Source organism: Rhinoderma darwinii, chromosome 7 (genome assembly GCF_050947455.1).
Source record: "Rhinoderma darwinii isolate aRhiDar2 chromosome 7, aRhiDar2.hap1, whole genome shotgun sequence".
Classification (NCBI taxonomy): Eukaryota; Metazoa; Chordata; class Amphibia; order Anura; family Rhinodermatidae; genus Rhinoderma; species Rhinoderma darwinii.
In genome coordinates, this window is record NC_134693.1 from 62,505,699 (window position 1) to 62,525,897 (window position 20,199).

The 20,199-nt window shown below is 42.1% G+C and overlaps 1 protein-coding gene across 2 annotated transcripts in view; it reads right to left on the reverse strand.

Annotated features, from left to right (window-relative positions):
• Positions 1-2,148: 2,148 nt before the first annotated feature.
• TPR (translocated promoter region, nuclear basket protein) overlaps positions 2,149-20,199 on the reverse strand; it is a 117,980-nt gene continuing 99,929 nt past the window's right edge. For both annotated transcript variants that reach the window (XM_075833453.1, XM_075833452.1), the window contains 12 exons: positions 17,323-17,511; positions 17,100-17,234; positions 14,738-14,828; positions 14,412-14,590; positions 13,459-13,527; positions 13,283-13,374; positions 12,781-12,887; positions 12,504-12,599; positions 7,791-7,947; positions 7,564-7,676; positions 7,128-7,226; positions 2,149-2,303 (listed from right to left, as the gene is read on the reverse strand). In XM_075833453.1, coding sequence (XP_075689568.1) covers positions 2,257-2,303; positions 7,128-7,226; positions 7,564-7,676; positions 7,791-7,947; positions 12,504-12,599; positions 12,781-12,887; positions 13,283-13,374; positions 13,459-13,527; positions 14,412-14,590; positions 14,738-14,828; positions 17,100-17,234; positions 17,323-17,511 — 1,374 coding nt within the window. In that variant the 3' untranslated portion in view covers positions 2,149-2,256. The remainder of the gene's footprint in view (positions 2,304-7,127; positions 7,227-7,563; positions 7,677-7,790; positions 7,948-12,503; positions 12,600-12,780; positions 12,888-13,282; positions 13,375-13,458; positions 13,528-14,411; positions 14,591-14,737; positions 14,829-17,099; positions 17,235-17,322; positions 17,512-20,199) is intronic.

Genomic DNA, 20,199 nt, shown 5'->3' on the forward strand with positions numbered 1-20,199 from the left:
TGTAGGAGGTTTGAACATTCAACCCCCTCCTTTCTCCTGGCACTAGCCAGGATAAAGGAGGGGGCATTGTGTGAGCACACTAGAGCATGTGTGTCTGCACCAAGTTTGCAGCATACAGCAATGAGGTTGCTTTACCACATTGCAATGCTGCAATTTTGGAAATTGCTCCCTCTAGTGACCAGCACATGGAAATGTTGTAAATTAGAATCTAATTTATAATATTTCCTGACTTGTTCTATTTTTTTAAAATTTCACAATGTGTAATCATTTATTGACTAACATTAAAACTAAAAAAAAAAATATATACATTTTTCTAGCGACACATTCCCTTTAATACTCCAATTGCGAATGTTTTCTTCATGGCCACAAGCGGTGCAGTTAGGCAGTGTACCACATGGGTCATGCCAATCCAGGATTGGCATCTCTACACCCCCGGGGGCCATTGACAAGAAGGCATTTCCACAGCTTTATTTACTGTATGGACATTTCTTGCTGGATACCGACTCAGATAGTGAGGCTCAGAACTAAGTAGACTAATTTGGGAAGCAAAGAAAAAAAAAAAAAGAGTGGGCATGACCCTATATGTAAAAAAGTACTTTGAGTGCTGACTCAACAAATGTATAACAACTGCAGAAAAAAGAAGGAAAGACAAGTGCAATCAAAGTTGCAACATCCCAAAAAAATGAAATTACTTTATTACAATATAAATGAAAAAGTACAAACAATGAGCAGAGCAGTACTCAAAAGGGAAAAAAACATATAAAAACAATTGAAATCGAAGGAAAAAACTAAATAAAAAGAGCATGTCCCTGGCCTGAATAAACGCCAAAGGGACTCCCACTTTTTCCCCATTAGAATTTAAACAGGAGAAATGTCACTCAAAACAAAGGACACCTGGAAAAATCTGCATATGAATAACTGAAAATCCAATGCCAAATATAGAATGCAAAGAAAGACAGTGTGCAAGATAGGAAAAGATGCTATTACCACACCCCGTAGGTGGAATTAAAGGCTGGGTCCTGTGAGGGCAAGAGTGGGGCTGAGACCCCACGCTTATCGCCTTTGGTACGGCTTCTTCAGGGGTAACTCTGGACAAAATGCTGTATTTATATCCCTAATTGTACAATATAATCAATGGATACATAGAATTTGCAAAGGTATGGAACTAGTGGTGGCTGTGATATACATGGACATGACTCCACTCAGCCCAAAGAACTCCATGCCTGGTTTACAAAAAAAACGCACTCCTCTCCACACAGTCTAGGGAGACTAATTGGACTAGGTCGCAGTGCATCTCACAGTCTGTAATGGCGGCTGGGGAGCAAGTCAGCATCTTCCCTGTTTAGGGAGGTAACCAACCAGAATCCTCTTGGGCTAGTGGATACATTCCCACGTTTGTGGAACCAGGGGCTGCTGTTGCCATTTCCCAAAATAGAGCTCAGTGGCAGTCTATCCTGCTCATCTCGGCCACAGCTAATCCCTTGGCTCCTGATGGCAGTCAGGCTTCTGAAGGAAAAGATCCGTGTTTAACCCATCTAATACGGCTGCAGGTAGTCTCCAGTAGTCCAGATAGGGTGTAGGGTGAATTTAAACAATGAGGTAGGTCAGTGATGGTACAGGATTACACAAGACAGGTTGGGTCCCTCTTAATTCAGATGCAACCAGCCATGTTAGACAAGCAGAAGATATGGCCAGCATCTAAGTTTATGGGGTCCAAATTTTAGACAGGATTAGTACATCTGTTCCAATGTGTCCCCAAAGTTTTAAAAACGCTTTACGCAAGGTGTAATTCTAGGCATGCTGATGATTGTCTGAAGCATATCTCATCTGTTGCAGATTTGAAGCATTTCCTTAAAATAGGCTGGTAATTAAAGGGTTAACACGTGGATATTGTCCCTAAATCAATAGTGTATTTAAAAACCCAGCCAAAGTGAAGTGGAGTAAGCAATAAGCCCCCAACTGAGAAGACAGAGGTTCAGCTAGTTAACAGCTGTTAAAAAGTATTAAAATTTGTAAGTGAAAGCGTGAACAGCACGGAGAACAAGGTGGATTTTATAGTAGTCGCGGAAACAATTTTGTTTCGCTCTAACCCACTGAGCACAGCAATTGTTAATCTGTATAGAGGGGAGGAAACACAAAAAACACAACTCTCAGTTAACAAATCTTTAATTTCAGTTTACAAAAATGTTTCATTGTACGAACACTTAAAATAGGAACGAAAGTGGAGTATTCACAATAAGGGAAAAGAGAGTGATCTTAAAAGTTGCTTCTGTTTATTCCTCCTCTACTTCCTAAAGGAACACCTGCAAAGAAAAAAATAAAATAAATACATTTGTGCAATTTTTGTATATTATAGAATAAAAAATGCTTTAAATAGTCCCAATGATTCTTGCTGTAGAATCAGCATTAAAAGCTTCCTGACCAGAATGTTAACCCATAAACGGTGTCTACATTGTGTTTATCAGCAGTGCCTGTGAGAAAGCCATCATGACCATAAAACATCATTCCTTTGGTTTTCATCAAAGTGTTAGAAAATGATGTAGTGAACGCACAAAGCCAAAAGCAAGGACCATCAAATAGGACTGTATACATTATATTCTCGCTCTGATGATTCATTGGATTAGATAAAGAATGACATTTTGCAAACATTATATACAATTGCAAGAAAGAGTACAGGTCTTTTTACACGGCTCAATGATAAGGCAAACGAGTGTTCATAAGAACGCTCGTTCCTGATCATTGGCCTGTTTAGCAGGGCAACAATCAGCCGATGAACAAGCAAACGCAGCATTAAATATTATCGTTGTCGGCTGCACATCTCCCCGTGTTAGCAGGGAGATGTGCTGCCGACATAATGAAAATGTATGGGGAGGAACGATCATAGTAACAATCGCTCGTCCCCATACATAACAAAGAGCACCATACGAAAGGCGCAAAAGAGTGCCAATTAATCTATAGCGTACGGAGAAAAAGTAAGTGAACCTTAGTTAATGACTTCTCCAAATGCCAATTTGCAAAATGTGTTTCAATTAAGAAGATGAAATTGGAAGTGTGGGTTTCACAGGCGCTTTCCCCATTAAAGGGAAGGTGTCATGAAATATATATATATTTTTTTCATATTGCTTTTAATATGATATTAACATAAATTTGATATATTTGTGTTCTACTTTTTACTTCTCTATGGGGGCTGCCATTTTTTTTTCATCTCTGTATGTGTCGATTAACGACACATACAGAGATGGAATACGGCACATACATCCCCATAGAGAATGCGAACGGGGGCCGTTCCATTCTCTGTAGCGTACGCCGTCCGTGTGGGAACGGCGCATGCGCCGCTCCCACAGACCAAAACAAAGCTAGTTAGAGCGAAATCCGGCACCATTTTCATGTGGACCGGAAGCCGCTGCCGGACAATAAGATGACGACTTCCGGCCATATGTTCAAGGAAGCGAAGATGCAAGGAATAGGAGCGGAGGCGGCAGGTAATTTATATTTGTGTATGTTCGTGTTATACTGTTTGCTGAGCACTGTCTAATCCCATCTAATCCTCCTACACTGTGCAGTCGCTCAGAAAATGGCGGCACACAGTGTAGGAGGTTTTAAGATTCAAACCCCTCCTTCTCCTGACACCAGCCAGAATAAGGGAGGGGGGATTGAGTGAGGACACTAGAGCAAGTGTGTCTACCCCAAATTTGCAGCATAAAGCAATGAGGTTGCTTTACCACATTTACCATACTGCAATTTTGGGAACTGCTCCCTCTAGTGACCAGCACATGGAAATTTTATAAATTAGAATCTAATTTATAATATTTCCTGACTTGTGAAAAAATTAAAAACAATTTGTAATCACTTAAATAATAATTGTTTAACTAAAAAAATAATAAAAAATAAAATAAAAATTCTAGCGACACATTCCCTTTAAATGACAAAAATGAGCCAAAAACTCCATCAAAACTGGCCTTTAACACAGGTTTGTCTTTTTAAGAGCCAAAGCCAGAAGTGGATGCAAAAGGAAGTAACGGTATAAAGAAATTACGGATTCATCGCCTTTCTTTTGTGTCAACTTCTATGTTTATCTAAAAATAAAAAAAAACAGAGCCAAAAACTGCATCAAAACGGTGTCATCCTGACCTAAGAAAGATTGGTTAGTGGGCAACCTGTTAAGATCACTCCAAGAGCACAATGGGCAATCCTGAAAGCGATGAGAAAAAAACAAACCAAGTATAACCATAAAAGACCTACTGAAGACTCTATAAATTGCAAAAACCTCTGAACAATGGTGTTCGTGGACGCACACCACACAGAAAACCGCTGCTGCTTTTCAAAAATTAAATCAATGCTTCTAGGAAACTATTCTATACACAAATGTGAAACTTTTAAGCACAAATGCACAATGCCATGCTTGGAGGAAAAAGTACACTGGGCATCAACACCAAAACTTCATCCCAACTGTGAAGCCTGGTGGAGGGAGCATCATGGTTCATGGCTGCTTGGAGGGCAAAGGACCTGAACTGCCTGCGATCACTGAGGGAACAATGAATTCAGAGGTGTATCAAAACCATTTTACAGGAGAATGCAAGGGCAGAAGCCATGACATCAAACTGAAGAGACGTTGGGTGATGCAACAAGACAATGACCCAAAGTATACAAGTAAAGAAAAAATGGTTGACCAAGATGATTTGTGTTTTGGAATGGCATAGCCAGAGTCCTGATCATAGATTTTATTAGAATTTGGCTGTGAATGTGAAACATTTTATTTTTTTCAAGATCATACTGCAGTACTTCTGGTAGAGGCACATAAAGAGTGGGTTGCTAGTAGGATACCACGTGTAATGGTGGGTTACCCTGGTCGAGCAGTAGGTAAACCTGATCCCATTGTTTTCCCACTAAATCCTAAGAAGTGGTTGCAATCTGGGGGCTTAATTCTGAAGTACTTCACTTCATAAACGCCAAACCTGTGGCGAGGTACTCACGCATATCTTGTACAATTTAATTCCATACCTTCCCCTCTTACAGGGCAGGTATTGGTAGAAATTAAGCCTCCCTTTAAAATGTACATGGGACCCTTCTACAGAAATATACCTTTGTGGGGTGTATGCTTGTGTAAAAATGAAGCTAAAACGATCGAGGACTGGCTTGATTGTAAATAGGAGATCAAATGTGGGGTATTCTTGGGTATGGGGGGGGGGGGGACTGTGCATCATCATTACAATAAATTCAGAATTGATTTAAAGCGTGTCAGGGTCACGGCTATGCAATAAATTGGGGTGTTCTAAAAAAAAAATTGCCTAATTTCTTGCTTCTTCACCAGTCCCATGTGCAGCACAAGGCTCCAAAACATCATAATCTCTGCTGCATCTACAGGGGGTCCGCCTAGCATATGAGGACTCGGGGGTTTTGGGCAAAAAAAACATTGAGCGTATAAATTTAAGTGATTAATAACTTCACAAAATCTTCAGAGAAAGAGCAGAATAAATAGCCAATTTCTGTGAGGCTTGCAATCTCAAACTGAATGTCTGAGCTGCCCTTAAAATCACGAATCTGAGGTTGATATGGCATCATTCATCAGGGTTTTATTCTAAGCTGTTGTCCTGGGGCGCCTTTGCGGATGTTCCTCATCACTGGGTGAGGAAAGAGGAATTTGGTATATCCCTCTTCTCCCCCGCTCGCAGTATCAAATGCAATGAGGGTTTCTGTCTCCTCGGCTGACTAGAGCGTTTGGGATAATTGAGCTATTTTTATTTTTTTACACGGGGATGTCTAGTGTTTTAATGTGTGCACAAAGAGAGAGAGAGGGAGGGCGAGCAAGAGGGGGAAAAAAAAAAAAAAGTTTTTGTTTACCGAAACGCACATTGCCAATGCTAATCTAAACATCCACTACCCTAACCCTCTACTTATCTAGGTACTAGCAACACCTAGATATTAATCCTGTTCCTCTTTTCTAAAACAGTAAAAAAAAAAAAAAGAACCCCCAGAGCCAAATAATAAGTAGAGATGCTGACTTATGATCAGCACTCAGCAGCCTCAAGACTAGGGCCCCTTGCGCACAACCGTATTGTCATCTAACCCGAAATACTGTCCGTAATTACTATCCGTAGGCATCCGTATATAGGGATCTGTAAAAAAAAAAAAAAAAAATGAAAAAAAAGGAGGATGCAAATGTCATCTGCATGTTGCATAGCAACGCTTCCGTAAATACAGACGGTATACTGATGCACGTCCGTATTTACGGAAGCTCGAGAGTCCTTGCCGTAATTACAGCCAAGAATAGGACAGGTTCTATAATTTTTTCAGCACAGACACCCATCCGTAAAAATACTGAAAGGTGCCCGTGGCCAATAGAAATGAATGAGTCCGTAATTACGGTCAGTAATTACTGATGAAAAATCCGGTCGTGTGCATGGAGCTACACACAGGGAGTTGGTGGGGTGGAAGAGGGACAGGGAAAATAGGGGATGGGATCAGGAATTGTGGAAATGATGCTGCAGATGCACACCCAAAAGCAGAAAATCACAGTAGTAACAAGATCGTGCAGATCGCCACACAACAAAGCCCAGCAGAAACTAACACCGCGCAGAGGATCATACAACTGCTCTTACAACACCCACCAATACTGTCATTTTTCGGTCTGTACGGACCAACAAATCGCAGCCAACCCGCCACCTCATCACATGGTAGTGATTCGTAATCACCAACATTTCACTGTGCCAGGTATCCAATACAGATTTCTGCAATTGGGTGGCCACATTGACCCGCCTGGGCCATGAGTAGATATGGACTAATGTCTACGTTTTAGACAGAATAAACTTAGAGCAGTTAAACGATGTGCCAAATTAATCAAAGTGGTGCATGCTGTATGATAAATTTGGCGCATCTAGCTAGAGATGTTAGACACACTTCTGTTCCTTATAACTCCATTTGGTTGGCTTAGTTTAGGCCAGTTTTTAGTGCCAAAATAATGGCGCACGGTGGTGCATCTTGGTTACAACCATATGAACGCGATACAAATATTATCTAAAACAATAGGTGTAGAGGACGGCATGTACACCCTTCTGGCTCATATTGATTAGTTAATCTGCCCCATTGACTTTACATGATTTCACTTTACTCTACTGGTGTCTACAAACCTCTTTGTCTGTTAAATTGTCGCCCTCGGACAGCAGGTCTTCCAGTCTGTGGGTGAAGCCTCACTCTTCTGAGGGGTTTTGATTGATTGGTGCTTGTGTCTACATATAATAAAAAACAAAAAAATAGTTTTCAGGAATAATATTTTTACTGGCCAAGGGTGCGGCATACTAGGCCAATATAGTCATTATTATACGCAGGTTGCAGATGGCAATGCATTAACGTGAGGCAATTCGTCACCAGAAACGCTACCCATTTAGTTCACTGAATCTGTTTTAGTAAAATGTATGCTATAGATGTTATGGCAATCATCTAGAAAGGGTTATTTATTAAAAGGCATAGGACAATTACAGGTAAGATTACAAAATCGCTACCCATTGCTGCTGGTCAGGAGTTCTGGTGCTTAGGGTTGAATATTCTAGTCTAAATATAGAATACCTGCAGAAGAACTAGGGGGATCTTGGCTTGTGGAAGGAAGGTCAGTTTCAGAAGGCTGAACAGGATCTTGGTCTTGCCTTGTTTCCATTTCTAATGTGGACTCTGAGCCAATTCTGCAAGAACAAGGTGTGCTCTTCAATTTAATGTATTTATTTTCGTGTAATAATGCTTAGTTTAGTGAACTACACATACAGTAAAAGGAAACAAATATTTAAAGCCGATGTTACCCTTCAGATTCTGCCTCCACAAAAACCTCATCGCCTTCATCTGCTGTGCCAGACTCAACAGCTGTAGAAACATTTCCAGTGGATGTTGTGACCATAGGAACAGACTGAGATGCATGATCTGAAGTGTCAGCAGCAGGGTGCTCAGCAAAAACGGAAACTAGAAGACAAAGCCCAAACAGTAGATAAAATAAAGCTTAGAACTGATTATGCTCAGAAAAACAGAGTACTCACCGAAAAATCCTTTTCTCGTCCAATTCATTGGGGTACACAGAAGGTGGGTATATGCTGCTGCCACTAGGAAGCTTGACACTAAGGCCTAGTTCACACTGAGTTTTTTGGTGCTGTATTTGACACAGAAACCCCGTCAAAAAACATCCGGAATCGCCTCCCATTGGTTTTAATGGGAGGAGGAGGCGTTTTTCCTGTGAGCGGAAAAAAGTTTGCGGGAAAGAGCAGCGACTTGCCTTTTCTTCCCGCACTTCAGTCTCTGACCTACCCGATGAAATCAATAGGAGGCAAAGTAGCGTTTTTCGTTGTTTTATGCCAGCAGCGATCAATGGCAGCGGCCGAAAAAAACGCAGCAAAGAAAGTGCAGGCAGGTCAAAATCTGCCTCAAAATTCCTGAAGAAGTTGAGGCAGATATTTCTGCCTGCAATAAACTGTGAACATACCCTAAGAGTTAAAACATTGCAGCCATGTCTACAGGATTTTCCCCAACCTACAGTCACTGATCTAATTTAGTCTGTCCATAAGCCATAGGAGAAGCAGAAACAAGGTAAGAAAAGGTAAGTCAGAAAGATACAGGAGAATCCCAGGCAACCTTGAAAAAACAAATGGGTCGGAGCAGAGTACCCTAATGGACTGGACGAGAAAAGGATTTTATGGTAAGTATTTGAAAAATCCTGTTTTCTTGTTCGTTACATTAGGGATACAGACTGTGGGTCGTCCTAGCAGTCCCCAGGGGTGGGAGAGGGAAAAAAAAAAAGGATATGGTCCTCTACGCCACAGATGCTGGCATGACCGTGCGTCCAAGGCGAAGCGTCTGCAGAAGCAAAGGTGTGTGCACCTGATAGAACTTGACAAAGGTGTGTAAGGAAGAACAGGTAGCTGCCTTGCATACCTAAAGGGCAGAAGCCAGATTGCGCACAGCCCAGGAAAGCTCCAACCGCTCTGGGAGAGTGGGCCTTAATCCGAAAATGGGGCTCCTTACCACGGACCCGGTAAGCCTTGCAAATAGCAATTTGAATCCATTGAGCCATAGTGGCCTTCGAGGCAGCTAACCCCTTCCTGGGAACCTCTGGAAGGTTAAACAAGAAATCCAACCTTCGGGAGGAAGCATTAAGAAACTTAAGGGGACAAGATGTGGACAACACCCAGGATGACAAACGGGCAGAAGGACGGCAGAATGATGTCCTCAATCAGGTGAAAGGCTGAGACTACCTTGGGCAAAAAAAAACAAAAAACGTATAAGGAGCACTGCCTTATCTTGATTGAAGTCAGAAATGGAGGGCTGCAGGGTAAAGCGCCAGTTCGGAAAGCCCATGGATGGAAGTCACCACTCCAAAACCAAGTGGATAGCCCATGAATAAGTTGGAGGACGATAGGGAGGAGCTGAGTAAGCAAATCCCTGTAGAAACTTCTAGAAAATCAGACTGAGGCCAACAGACAACTGAACAGGATGGAAAGCGCCGACACCTGTCCCTTAAAGTGGCTCTGTCACCAGATTATAAGTGCCCTGTCTCCTACATAATGTGATCGGCGCTAAAATGTAGAGAAGTGGTTTTTATTTTGAAAAACAATCTTTTAGCAAGTTATGAACAATTTTAGATTTATGCCAATTGGTTTCTTAATGCCCAACTTGGCCTTTTTTAACTTTTGACCAAGTGGGCGTTGTAAAGAGAAGTGTATGACGCTGACCAGTCTGAATAGACATTGCATCCTGGCTGGAGGCAATGTCTATTCACTCTCAAGACACTTCAGTAAAGTTAATGTGGGTGTATGACAGCACAGCGTGATCTCGCAAGATCACGCTGTGCTGTGAGTGCAAATGGACATGAATAGAGAGAAGTGTATGACGCTGATTGGTCAGCGTCATGCACTCCTCTTTACAACACCCAGTTGGTCATTAAGAAATGAATTAGCATAAATCTAAAATTGTTCATTACTTGCTCAAAAATGATGGTTTTTCAAAATAAAAAAACGTATCTACATTACAGCGCCGATCAGATTATGTATGGGATAGGGGAGCAAAGGGCCAAACCCTGATCCAGGCCATCCTGGAGTAAGGAGAGAACTCTGGAAAGAGGAAATCTTGAGGAAGATTAGATCGTACACATAGTACACAGGCAGTTGTTAGGGCATACCCAAGTATGCCCTTACAGGAAACATGGTAAGACTGCCCTTGGGTCCTTCAATGGACCCTCTGGCTGTCTACCCATATATGGTATGTCCCTCAATTGCGTCACAGGGATTTCCAAGGCATTCCCCCTTCTCATTTTCCTCTTGAATGCTGCGGTCAGCTTTGATCGCAGCATTCAGGGAATAGCGGCAGAGGAGAGGTTTCTCTCATCTCCGCCGTTAGAGTGGGGCTGCGGCTGTGTAACACAGCTATTGCCCCACTTATGACAAAAAGTGCGCACGCAGTCAGCATGTGGTGATGCGGCTGGCGCTGCACTAATGAGCGGCGGTTCAGGCATTGGAGACAGAACATGGGGGGGGGGGGGTGATTTGCAGTGCGCCTGCCATGTTCTGTTTTCAGTGTCGGCGATCATTAGTGCAGCGCCGGCCGCATCACATCATGCTTGTCAGGACTCAGGAGCGGGGCAATGGCTGTATCACACAGCCGCAGCCCCACTCTCATACATTCATGTGTTACAATGCTAAGCTGTGCGGCCGCACAGCTTAGTATCGAAATATATTAAATAACGGTATCAAACTGTGTATCGGAACAGTATCAAAGTTTTGATGCATCGTGCATCCCTAGCTGGTGGGACTAGCAAACAGGAACGTGTAAATAGATGTTTTTGTTATCTGACTAAAGTAACGCCCCTTGTTCCATGAAAGCGATGACCGAGCTGAAGGATTCCATGTGCAAATGGCGGACCTTTAGGTTCTTGTCGAGATGCATGAGGTCCAGGATGGGGCAAATCGAGACGTCCTTTTCTGGCATAACAAAAAGTATGGAGTAAAACACTAGATCTTTTTGATCTGGAGGTACTGAAATAGTGACTCCCTGAAAAAGAAGTGTGCCGATTGCGTAAATTTAAAAACAAAAAAAAAAACGGCCGTCCTGAAGAAAGACAGAGGAATAGCGGACTGGAAGAAGTGATTTTGAGAAAGGCTGGTAAATTAGATTTTGTATCCTGAAGACACCACTTCGTAAACCCAGGTGTCCGAAATGTGGGAAAGCCAGACGTCTGCCCCCCACTTGAACCAAATTGAACAGGGTAACACCTTCAGGCAGAGCTGTGCTTGACAGCCCCAGCCTTGGTGGTCTGAAACAGGGAGAGTCAGGAGGGACAGCTGTCTGGAAGACGGAGTGCTGGAGAAACCACAAAAGGACAGTAAACGAGGACCTGTCTTCCTGTTTTACCCTCTTCTGGGCTGGGGGAGTACTCTTTCCACCCGTGGCTTCAGAGATTATTCCATGAACTCGGGTACCGAAGAGACAGGAACCCAAAAAGGGAAGTGCAGTCAGAGACCGCTTGGAAGCTGGACCAATATTTCAGCCAGGCTGTTCTATGTAAAGCTTTGGTAGAAGCTTAAGCACGTCCCACCAAGCTAGCAGTGTCAAGGGAGGCCTCGCACAACTACTTGGACGTATAAGAAAGGTGATGGCAAAAATCAGTTTCAGCTGCCTAGTTACCGAGTTCAGCTAGGTAAAGTACCCCTACTGTCAAGAAAAACGCTCAGAGACTAAAGCCTAGGGCACCTGGACTCACTATTCTAAGTAATCTCCTTCCATCTCCAAGATAGGGGACCAGCAGAAGCTTCCCCTCAGTGACTGAGTTGACACACTGGTGGGAGAGAGTATCAGGGGTGCACCTTAGGCTGGTGGGCGGCAGAGGAGCTGGCGCTCTTGTCCCACTTGTCTTCATATGCAGGGGGACACTGGCACAGTAGAAATGAAACTGTGCGCCAGCCTTGGAGGGGACAACAGGGAGAACATGTCAACCCTATTTCCCAAAGAAAGTGGAAAAATAAAATAAAATAAACTAACATAAAATAGGTAAAGACCCTGCTGCACTAAGGAGTTTCTGCCTCCTACGGACAATAAGCAAAGACTGAATTAGCTCATTGTTTGTAGGTGGGGTATATCCTGTAGTAGGGGCTACAATTATTTAATTTGTGCCAACATATACCCACTCTGTGTCCTGCTATGTAACAAACAAGAAAATAATATTCACTGAAAGACAGGAATATCTAAGGACTCATTCAGACAAAAGTATTTAGGTTAGTATTTTGTATCAGTGTTTGAGAGGGAACAACAGGGGTGGAACAGAGAAAAAGTATAATGGAAACATTTTCACCCTTTTATGTATTTTGGACACTCCTGGTTTTGGTTTACAAATACTGACGCAAAATATTGACCAAAATACTGCCATCTGAGAGAGGCCTGAAGATCTGTTCTGTAACTTGGCTCCATGTGCAAGACAGTACAAAGGGGACGTAAATAAAAAAAATAAAAATAAATAAATGAAAAAAGGATCATACCTGGTGCAGCAACTTGAAGTGGTGTGGTTGGGACACTGCGACCACCTGACTCCTCCTCATGAGCAAGAAAAAGTGGAGTTTCATACATTCCTAAGCCTGCAAAAATAGGACAGTGTAAAGGAATGGTCGTTCAAAACGAAAAACACCAAAATAAAACTCTACAAAACTAGAAAAGGAAATGCAGCTTACATGAATAAAAAATGGATTATTTCACTATTAATTCCGTGCATGGTTTCATTAGTTTACAGTATTCCTCAGTTCAGAGTACTTTCCTCACCTCCTTGAGATGCAAGCTGACCAAGATCAGAATGGCTAGAACTGGCTTGTGGCATATCTTCTGGTGGTCCAAATCGGAATCTAGGAACTCCAGCTACCTGGGGAGAGCTAAAAATATGCATACATCAGCAGAGATTATTACACTAGCATCATGTACGTTACAAAATACTTAGTGAATAGCATCAAATATTTTTAATTTACACGGAAACAGCAGCCACAAGGGTAAAAGGAACCCATAACTCTGAACACCTCTAATCAGTATACATACAAAAAAAGTTTAGTCACGCAAACCGGGTACCAAAATAATCCAAAAATGTGAATCATTGTGCCTATGGAATCATGTTCTTCAAACAAGATCATATACTATATTTATTCTCACATTTATCCTACACAGACCAGAGCATGCAGACAAAAACAAACAAAAAATGCAACAATTCACAGGAAGTTGAAAATAATTTTACTATTAATATCTTGATCATACTTCATGTTGTGTGACAACTTACTGGATTGCTTCTGCAAAACCATCTGTACGATGAGGTACAACAAGCGTTGGTGTGCTCGGTACTGTACGATCTTCATCATCAAAAAAGTGTTGCTGTTCGGGAAATTCAGAGATTTGTCATCAAAACATCAATCATTCAAACATCAATCCTAATGTTGTGTAAAACGGTCTGCTTACCATGCCACCTAAGCCAGGTGTAAGCTGAAGTCCACGGCCTACTGACTGTCTGCGGGCCATCTGAATTCTCTAAACACCGGAAATAGTAAATTATAAACTATATTCTGTAATTTTAAATACTACATAAATATTAAGAAACTCGGTCTTACACTATCAGTTTGGGCACCAGGAAACTCCTAATAAAATCCATTGGAATGATCTTATAAGGGTTCATTATTCAAAACGATTTATTACTTGTAGATTTGAAAATCAAGCCTGCACATCTAAGATGACTGAAGGCAAAGTCCAAATTAAAAACAAAAAAAAGCTAAAAAAGGGCTTGTTCAGTCCCAAAAATTTATGGCCTATACGGAGGATAGGCCATCAATTTCTGAATCAATCGGCATTCAACTCCCGGCACCCCTGCCTATCAATTGTATTGAGGGCGCTGCAAAGCTCGTACGAGCACCGCTTCCTCTTCATTTCCTTTACTGCCGACACATGCATCCCATTGAAGTGAATGGTAGAAGTCGAATACTGCGAACCGCAGCTACAAGTGTCAGCAATCCAGTGTGAGCAGTAAAGGAAATGAAGGGGAAGCAGCACTCGTAGGATGGCTGCGGGTCCTTCAAAAATGCAGATCGGCGGGGTTGCCGGGAGTTGGACCCTGACTGATCAGATCATGATGGCCTATCCTGAGATTAGTCTTCAATATTTTGGTACTGGAAAACCCCTTTAACCTGGCCCAACAAGCTACATTAATTTTAATGAGAACTTTTTAGTTCTTAATTTGCTCCTACAGTAGCACTTCGGGGAATCTAAACACTTGCTGCTGTATTCCCCCACAAACACCCGGTAGATGGGGGACACGGATTGGCTTATTATCAGGGAGCCTACTAACAAAACGTTTGACCATGCCTTTCAAAATTTCCAAGCTCGAATACTTATTCCAAATCTTTATATTTATTTGGTACCTGAGCTGGTGGTCCAAGCTCTTGAGGGGGAGCATGGATTGTTAAACGGGGAGGCAGAGGATGCGGGGGTCTACGAGGTGACTGAGGAGGACGAGGACCTGGACGGTCAGAAGCAGAAGATGGTTGCTCCCTAGCTTCTTGTGAAAGTGAAGGTTCAGCGGTCATTGTAGAAACTTCTCCTGTATACAAAGATTAAGACAAGCTACTGAATACGAATGCATCTGTTGTTATAAGTCAGTCAAAGTTTGCAGGAACACCCTACAATTTATTACAAGATGTAAAAGAAAAAATTAAAAAATGCATACATTATATTAAATATTCCATACCAATATTTTGAGAATCTGCAGGTCTCTGACCAGTATCTCCAGTACTCATACTTTCCTCTGTCTCTGTACCAGGATCAGTGCCTTCTGCACCCTGAGGAAAAACAACCAAAAGACAAAATAGATTTTAAAACTATAGATTAGGACAAAGCAAAATGAAAAACAAAACCAGAATTAAGACTATAATGACAGATCGATAGACCTGCCACTATGTAGTTCGAAAAACACATTTCTAGGGGTCCGAAAACGTTTTTAGGCTGGAATCACACATGCAGTTTTCGTGGAGAGGTGGAGTTTAAATTAAAGACTTCTTGTTGGATCCCCTTCTAGCTTTGGCTCAAGAAGACGGCAAAAGCCACAAAAACTGGATATGTGATTCCAGCCTTCGTCACACGTTTCGGTGTCAAATGGCATAAAAACCGTAGATGTCTGAGAGAAATTATTTTTGGTCTGGTTTGTGTTAAAATTGATCTCTATGTGGTGAAAACACTTAAGCCCTTCCTGCACCACACTTACAGCGTGTTGGCTATGCCTTACTGCCGACACTTCATTGTAACTGCTGAGAACGGACATTTCTTTGATCCTGGCTGTTTAATCACTTAAATGCCGCGGCTGCTATTAACCACAGCATCTAAGCGCCCCATAGTCAACAGACTGCCCCCTGCCCCGATCTTTGGGTGAAGATTGTTTATTATGGCAGACCATTCTGCCATCTTTGTACTCCGATTTAGGCCCCATGCACACGACCGTAAAAACGCCCGTAGACTTCTATTGGCCACGGGTACCTTCCCGTTTGCTTACGGGAAGGTGCGCGGGCCGTTGAAAAATATAGAACATGTCCTATTTCAGGCCGTAATTACGGCACGGGTAGGCCCATAGAAGCCTATGGGACTCCCGTAATTACGGGTGGCTACGTGTGTGAACCCGTAATTACGGGAGCGTTGCTAGGCAACGTCAGGGGATTCCCCTGTCCGCAGGCTCATGCCGGATTTGAATTTTTGAATGCAGAGAAAATGGGTCCGTAAATACGGGTGGAATACAGGTGCCTACGGTCCGTAAACACAGGTTAAATGTGGGTTAAAGACGTGAGACAAAGGACCCGTATTTACAGGAGGGAAAAAATACGGTCGTGTGCATGGGGCCTAAGCCCTGCTGGAGGCTGAGCTTAACAGCAGCTGGAAAAAAATTCAATACACTGCAATACATAGATATTAGAGTGTATTGTACCAGTGATCAAATGATTGGTTGTTCAAGTCCCTTGAACAATAAAAAAGTAGAAATGAACACTCTTCAAAATAACTTATGCTAATTTAATAGTATACCCGATAAAGAGCAACTTTGTCATTTACCTACTGCTAAAATGTTGTTTTATACATGCAAATTGTGTGCAGTAACTGCTCTGTAAATAGGGACAGATTTTGCTTGACAGAGGGTGGACCGCAGATTTCAGGAATCGAAACACCTAGCGGCAGAGTAGATAGTCTAAGGCTACGTTCACATGCTTCACAAAAAACGTCTGAAAATACGGTGCTGCTTTCAAGGGCAAACCGCTCCCGATTTTCAGATGTTTTTTTAATTAACTAGCGTTATTTTGAGCTGTTTTTCTATAGAGTCAATGAAAAACCTTCTCCAAAAACAGCACAAGAAGTGACATGCACTTTTGTGGGCGCTTTTTAAACGCGGCCGTTTTTCAAAACTGCCGCCTCAACACCCCGTTCTGCTTCAGATCATTTGTAGACTGACATTTTCCAGAATCACAGATTTTTGGTCTATTCTGTTCTGTTCTGGTGACTACATGTAGTATAGGTTTTCAGACATTGTTTTGTGTATGTCTACAATGTGAAAATTGTCCCAGCAGCATAAAAGGTTAAAGCGTAGCAATACTATTTTGATCCACAATGCCGGCCACTAAAAACTGCGATGTGAGAAACGGTCATTTTCCTGCTGGTTTATACTTTCGGTTCTCACAGCCACAATGAGCAGACTCTACAATGCAGAAATTTAGGAGCCGACCAGTGTGATATCATGATGGGACATACCCAAATGACAAACTCCACTACGCTGCTTTCTAATAATGTAAGAATACATACAATAGTTACCAATAAAACGCATAGTTAATCCAAACACAACCCCATGGTCATCGAGGTGAACAGATAAACAAGGTCACATGGTCATCGAGGTGAACAGATAAACAAGGTCACATGGTCATCGAGGTGAACAGATAAACAAGGTCACATGGTCATCGAGGTGAACAGATAAACAAGGTCACATGGTCATCGAGGTGAACAGATAAACAAGGTCACTTGAAATCATTCATTTTTAAAATCCTTCTTTACTGAATATATTTGAATTCATGAATACATACTGCAGTGTCATCTCCTTCGTAGGGGTCATTGCCATCAGCACTACCATCTTCACCATTACTCTCATCCCCTTCTTCACCCATACCGCCATCATCATCTTCATCCTCCTCCTCATCCTCTTCATATCCCTGAATGTCCTAGGAAACCAATAATAAGCTCAAATTCAGAGAAACTTCATAAAAACACATCAGATGTTGACATCAGCCTTCAGAGATGAAAAATCACCTCTTGATCCCCTTCATTTTCATCCTCCTCCTCCTCTTCATCACTTTCTATGATAATTACATCATCACGTTTAGTTGCAGCGTCCTGAGAGGACTGAACAGTCAGATCCGAAGACAGTGTTGTATTATCCACAATTGGTGGTAAGGGCTCTTCATTGTCATGTATTTGCGGGTATTCTAGGCTAGCAAACTTCCAGAAGAAAAAAAAATTAAAATTAATTGTAGATCACATAATTTCATAAATCATAATTTACATTAGCCAACAAGAAATATAGTGATTCCAACTAAAATAGGTTTTAAAGTACATTTAGAGCTTGGAGGCTTTGCACCAAATTAAACAAGCCAGTGGACCAAAAGTCCAGTTACTAGGAATTTAAAATGCAATAAAGAAAATTAAAACACCTATATGGCTGCATTAAAACCCCAGCTAGTGGAGAAAATGTTATGTATGTATTCACTGTAAAATGCTTTTGTCCTTTAAAATCATTCGGCGGCGCTGAGCCATGGGCATAGAACCTTGCAACTAGAGAATGACAATTGGTAGGAGAAAAAAAAAAAAAAAAAAGAAGTAGCCTGAAGGGATCTGTGCCCCCCATATGAATTCACTAGAAAAGCATTTTCTGGAGAGTACAAAAATTTTCTTTTTTATTGTTAATATCATTGGGGGGAAAAAAAATTTGTAAAATAAAAAAAAAAACATTCCTAAAAACAAAAAAAAAAAAACACTTGCCATGCAAACCGCCTAGAGCCCGGCAGCCTGAAGTATCTTCCGATCCCGTAGATGATGCCATAGTATGAAGTTGTTCGAATTTGGAGAAAGTATGGACCAAAGCTCAGATTGGATAGGCTGATGCTTGATGCCGAACTGCCCTTTAAGTACTGACTGCTTGCGTTAAATAGGCAGTTACCCCGAAAAGGAGAACCCTGCCTGTGGACCGGTAGGAGTACGTGGTCACAGAGCAAATCCACGGGATGTCTATTCACAATCTCTGCACTTTGTTACTGTTTCTGTGGTACCTACAGCAGAGCAAGCGTAGTCTCGCGAGATTAAAGGTTACAACGAGATTACACTTTGCTCTGCTGTAACTACCACAGTAACGGTAACGAAGTGCAGAGATCGTGAATAGACATCCCGTGGAATGTCTATTCACTGTCTAAACACTTCAGTATTGTTAATGTGTCAGTATAAGACAGCACATAGTGATCCCTATGCGCTGACTAAATGAATGGAGAGGAGTGCATGACGCTGATTGGTCAGCGTCATACACTCCTCTGTACAACGCCCACTTGGTCTAAAGTAAAAACACGCCCACTTGGGCATTAAGCCACTCATTAGAATAAATCTAAAATCGCTAATAAAGTGGTGAAAACAGATCGTTTTTTTTTATAAAAAGGATTACAGTCACCTACATTACAGCGCCCATCTCCTTATGTAGGAGATAGGGAACTTATAAATTGGTGACAGAGCCTGTTTAAATATGAGAAAGGGTATACAGTCCATAGTGCCAACCTATCAGACCCTGCTGCCGTGTGCCCCAACTGTGTATCCGGATAGGATAACCAGGAACTGTAGTAACTTCTAAAATTACGGGGACTGAGCTGCGATGTAGAGAAGGATGCCCTTCAGTCAACCTGCGCTAGAAGCAGGTTGGCTAGAAATAGAGCCCACCAAAGCAAGATAGCGGCCCAGGAGCACCTTCAGAAAAAAAAAATAAGACCGGCTAACATGACTTAAAATGGGTGGAGGCACGAGTTGGGTACTAGGCCACAGAGAAGAACAGGACTAGATTACTGAAGCCCTGCACCCACGAGCGACCCAAAGCACAGACAAATGACAAAAGGGAAAATAAGGTGGTCAGACTGAGGGTGGTACTGTAGGAGCTTTCACTGCGAGAGCATGAGGATTAGGTGAGGTGGGAATTAGGCAGCAGCATCTTATAAGGAGACCACAGCTAGATAAAAAGATAGAGGAAGGGAAGGAAAACCTCGAAATGAGAAGGGGGGGCTTATCTGATGTAACCTATGGCAAATCATCTGTTCTGTTAGAGGCCGATCCCTTTTCTATACACTTTCGGTAAGTGGCTAAAGTAGTAAAAAGAGTCATGCGCCAAATGTGCGACTTTTACTGGTGTACTTTTTAATGTTCCACCACTCGAAATAATGCCTCGAGCAGAGCCGCAGGTCAGTGTCTCTGAATCGCTGTATCATGCACAGAGAACACCAAAGGGAATGCCTGCGTCAATTGCCCTCTCAGGTCCTGCACAATGCATTATAGTGTATTATATTTTTTTTAAAAAAAGGAAGAAAAAAAAAAAAAAAAAAAGAAGCTTAACGGGCGATTTGCCACGCATGCTCTGCATAGAAATAAAGATGCCTCTGGGATTATTTGACTAAAAGATACCAGGTGACTGCATTTGCTGCACTACGATGCTGAAGGAGCGGAGGAGTCTATTAACATTGTGCTTCTTGGCTAATCATATCAAGTTTCCGTGTTATGTAGAGAGAAAATATGGGGCTGAAAAAGATAAGCCGTGTGGTTGGTGGCGGAGTGAAAAGGTAGACCACACGATATACACCACATAAATTGAAATCATATTGAGGGGAAGGGAAATGAGGAAAAGGATGTGGCCTCACTTATTAGAAATATATAACTTAATAGTAATCCTAAAATAGTAATGAATTAATGTGTGTGAGTGACCCCGATACTCACCCCACCAAAACGGGTATGGATGTCTGCAGTATATGTTAGTGTATCAAAATTACAAAACAGCGTTGTGTGATATACATAAAGGCTCCCAGCCATGTAGCTTGATTGAGGCAACAATTTTAGGGATGCAGCCACCCCCAGTGGTGCCCCAGTGCCAGTAGGGGCAACAGT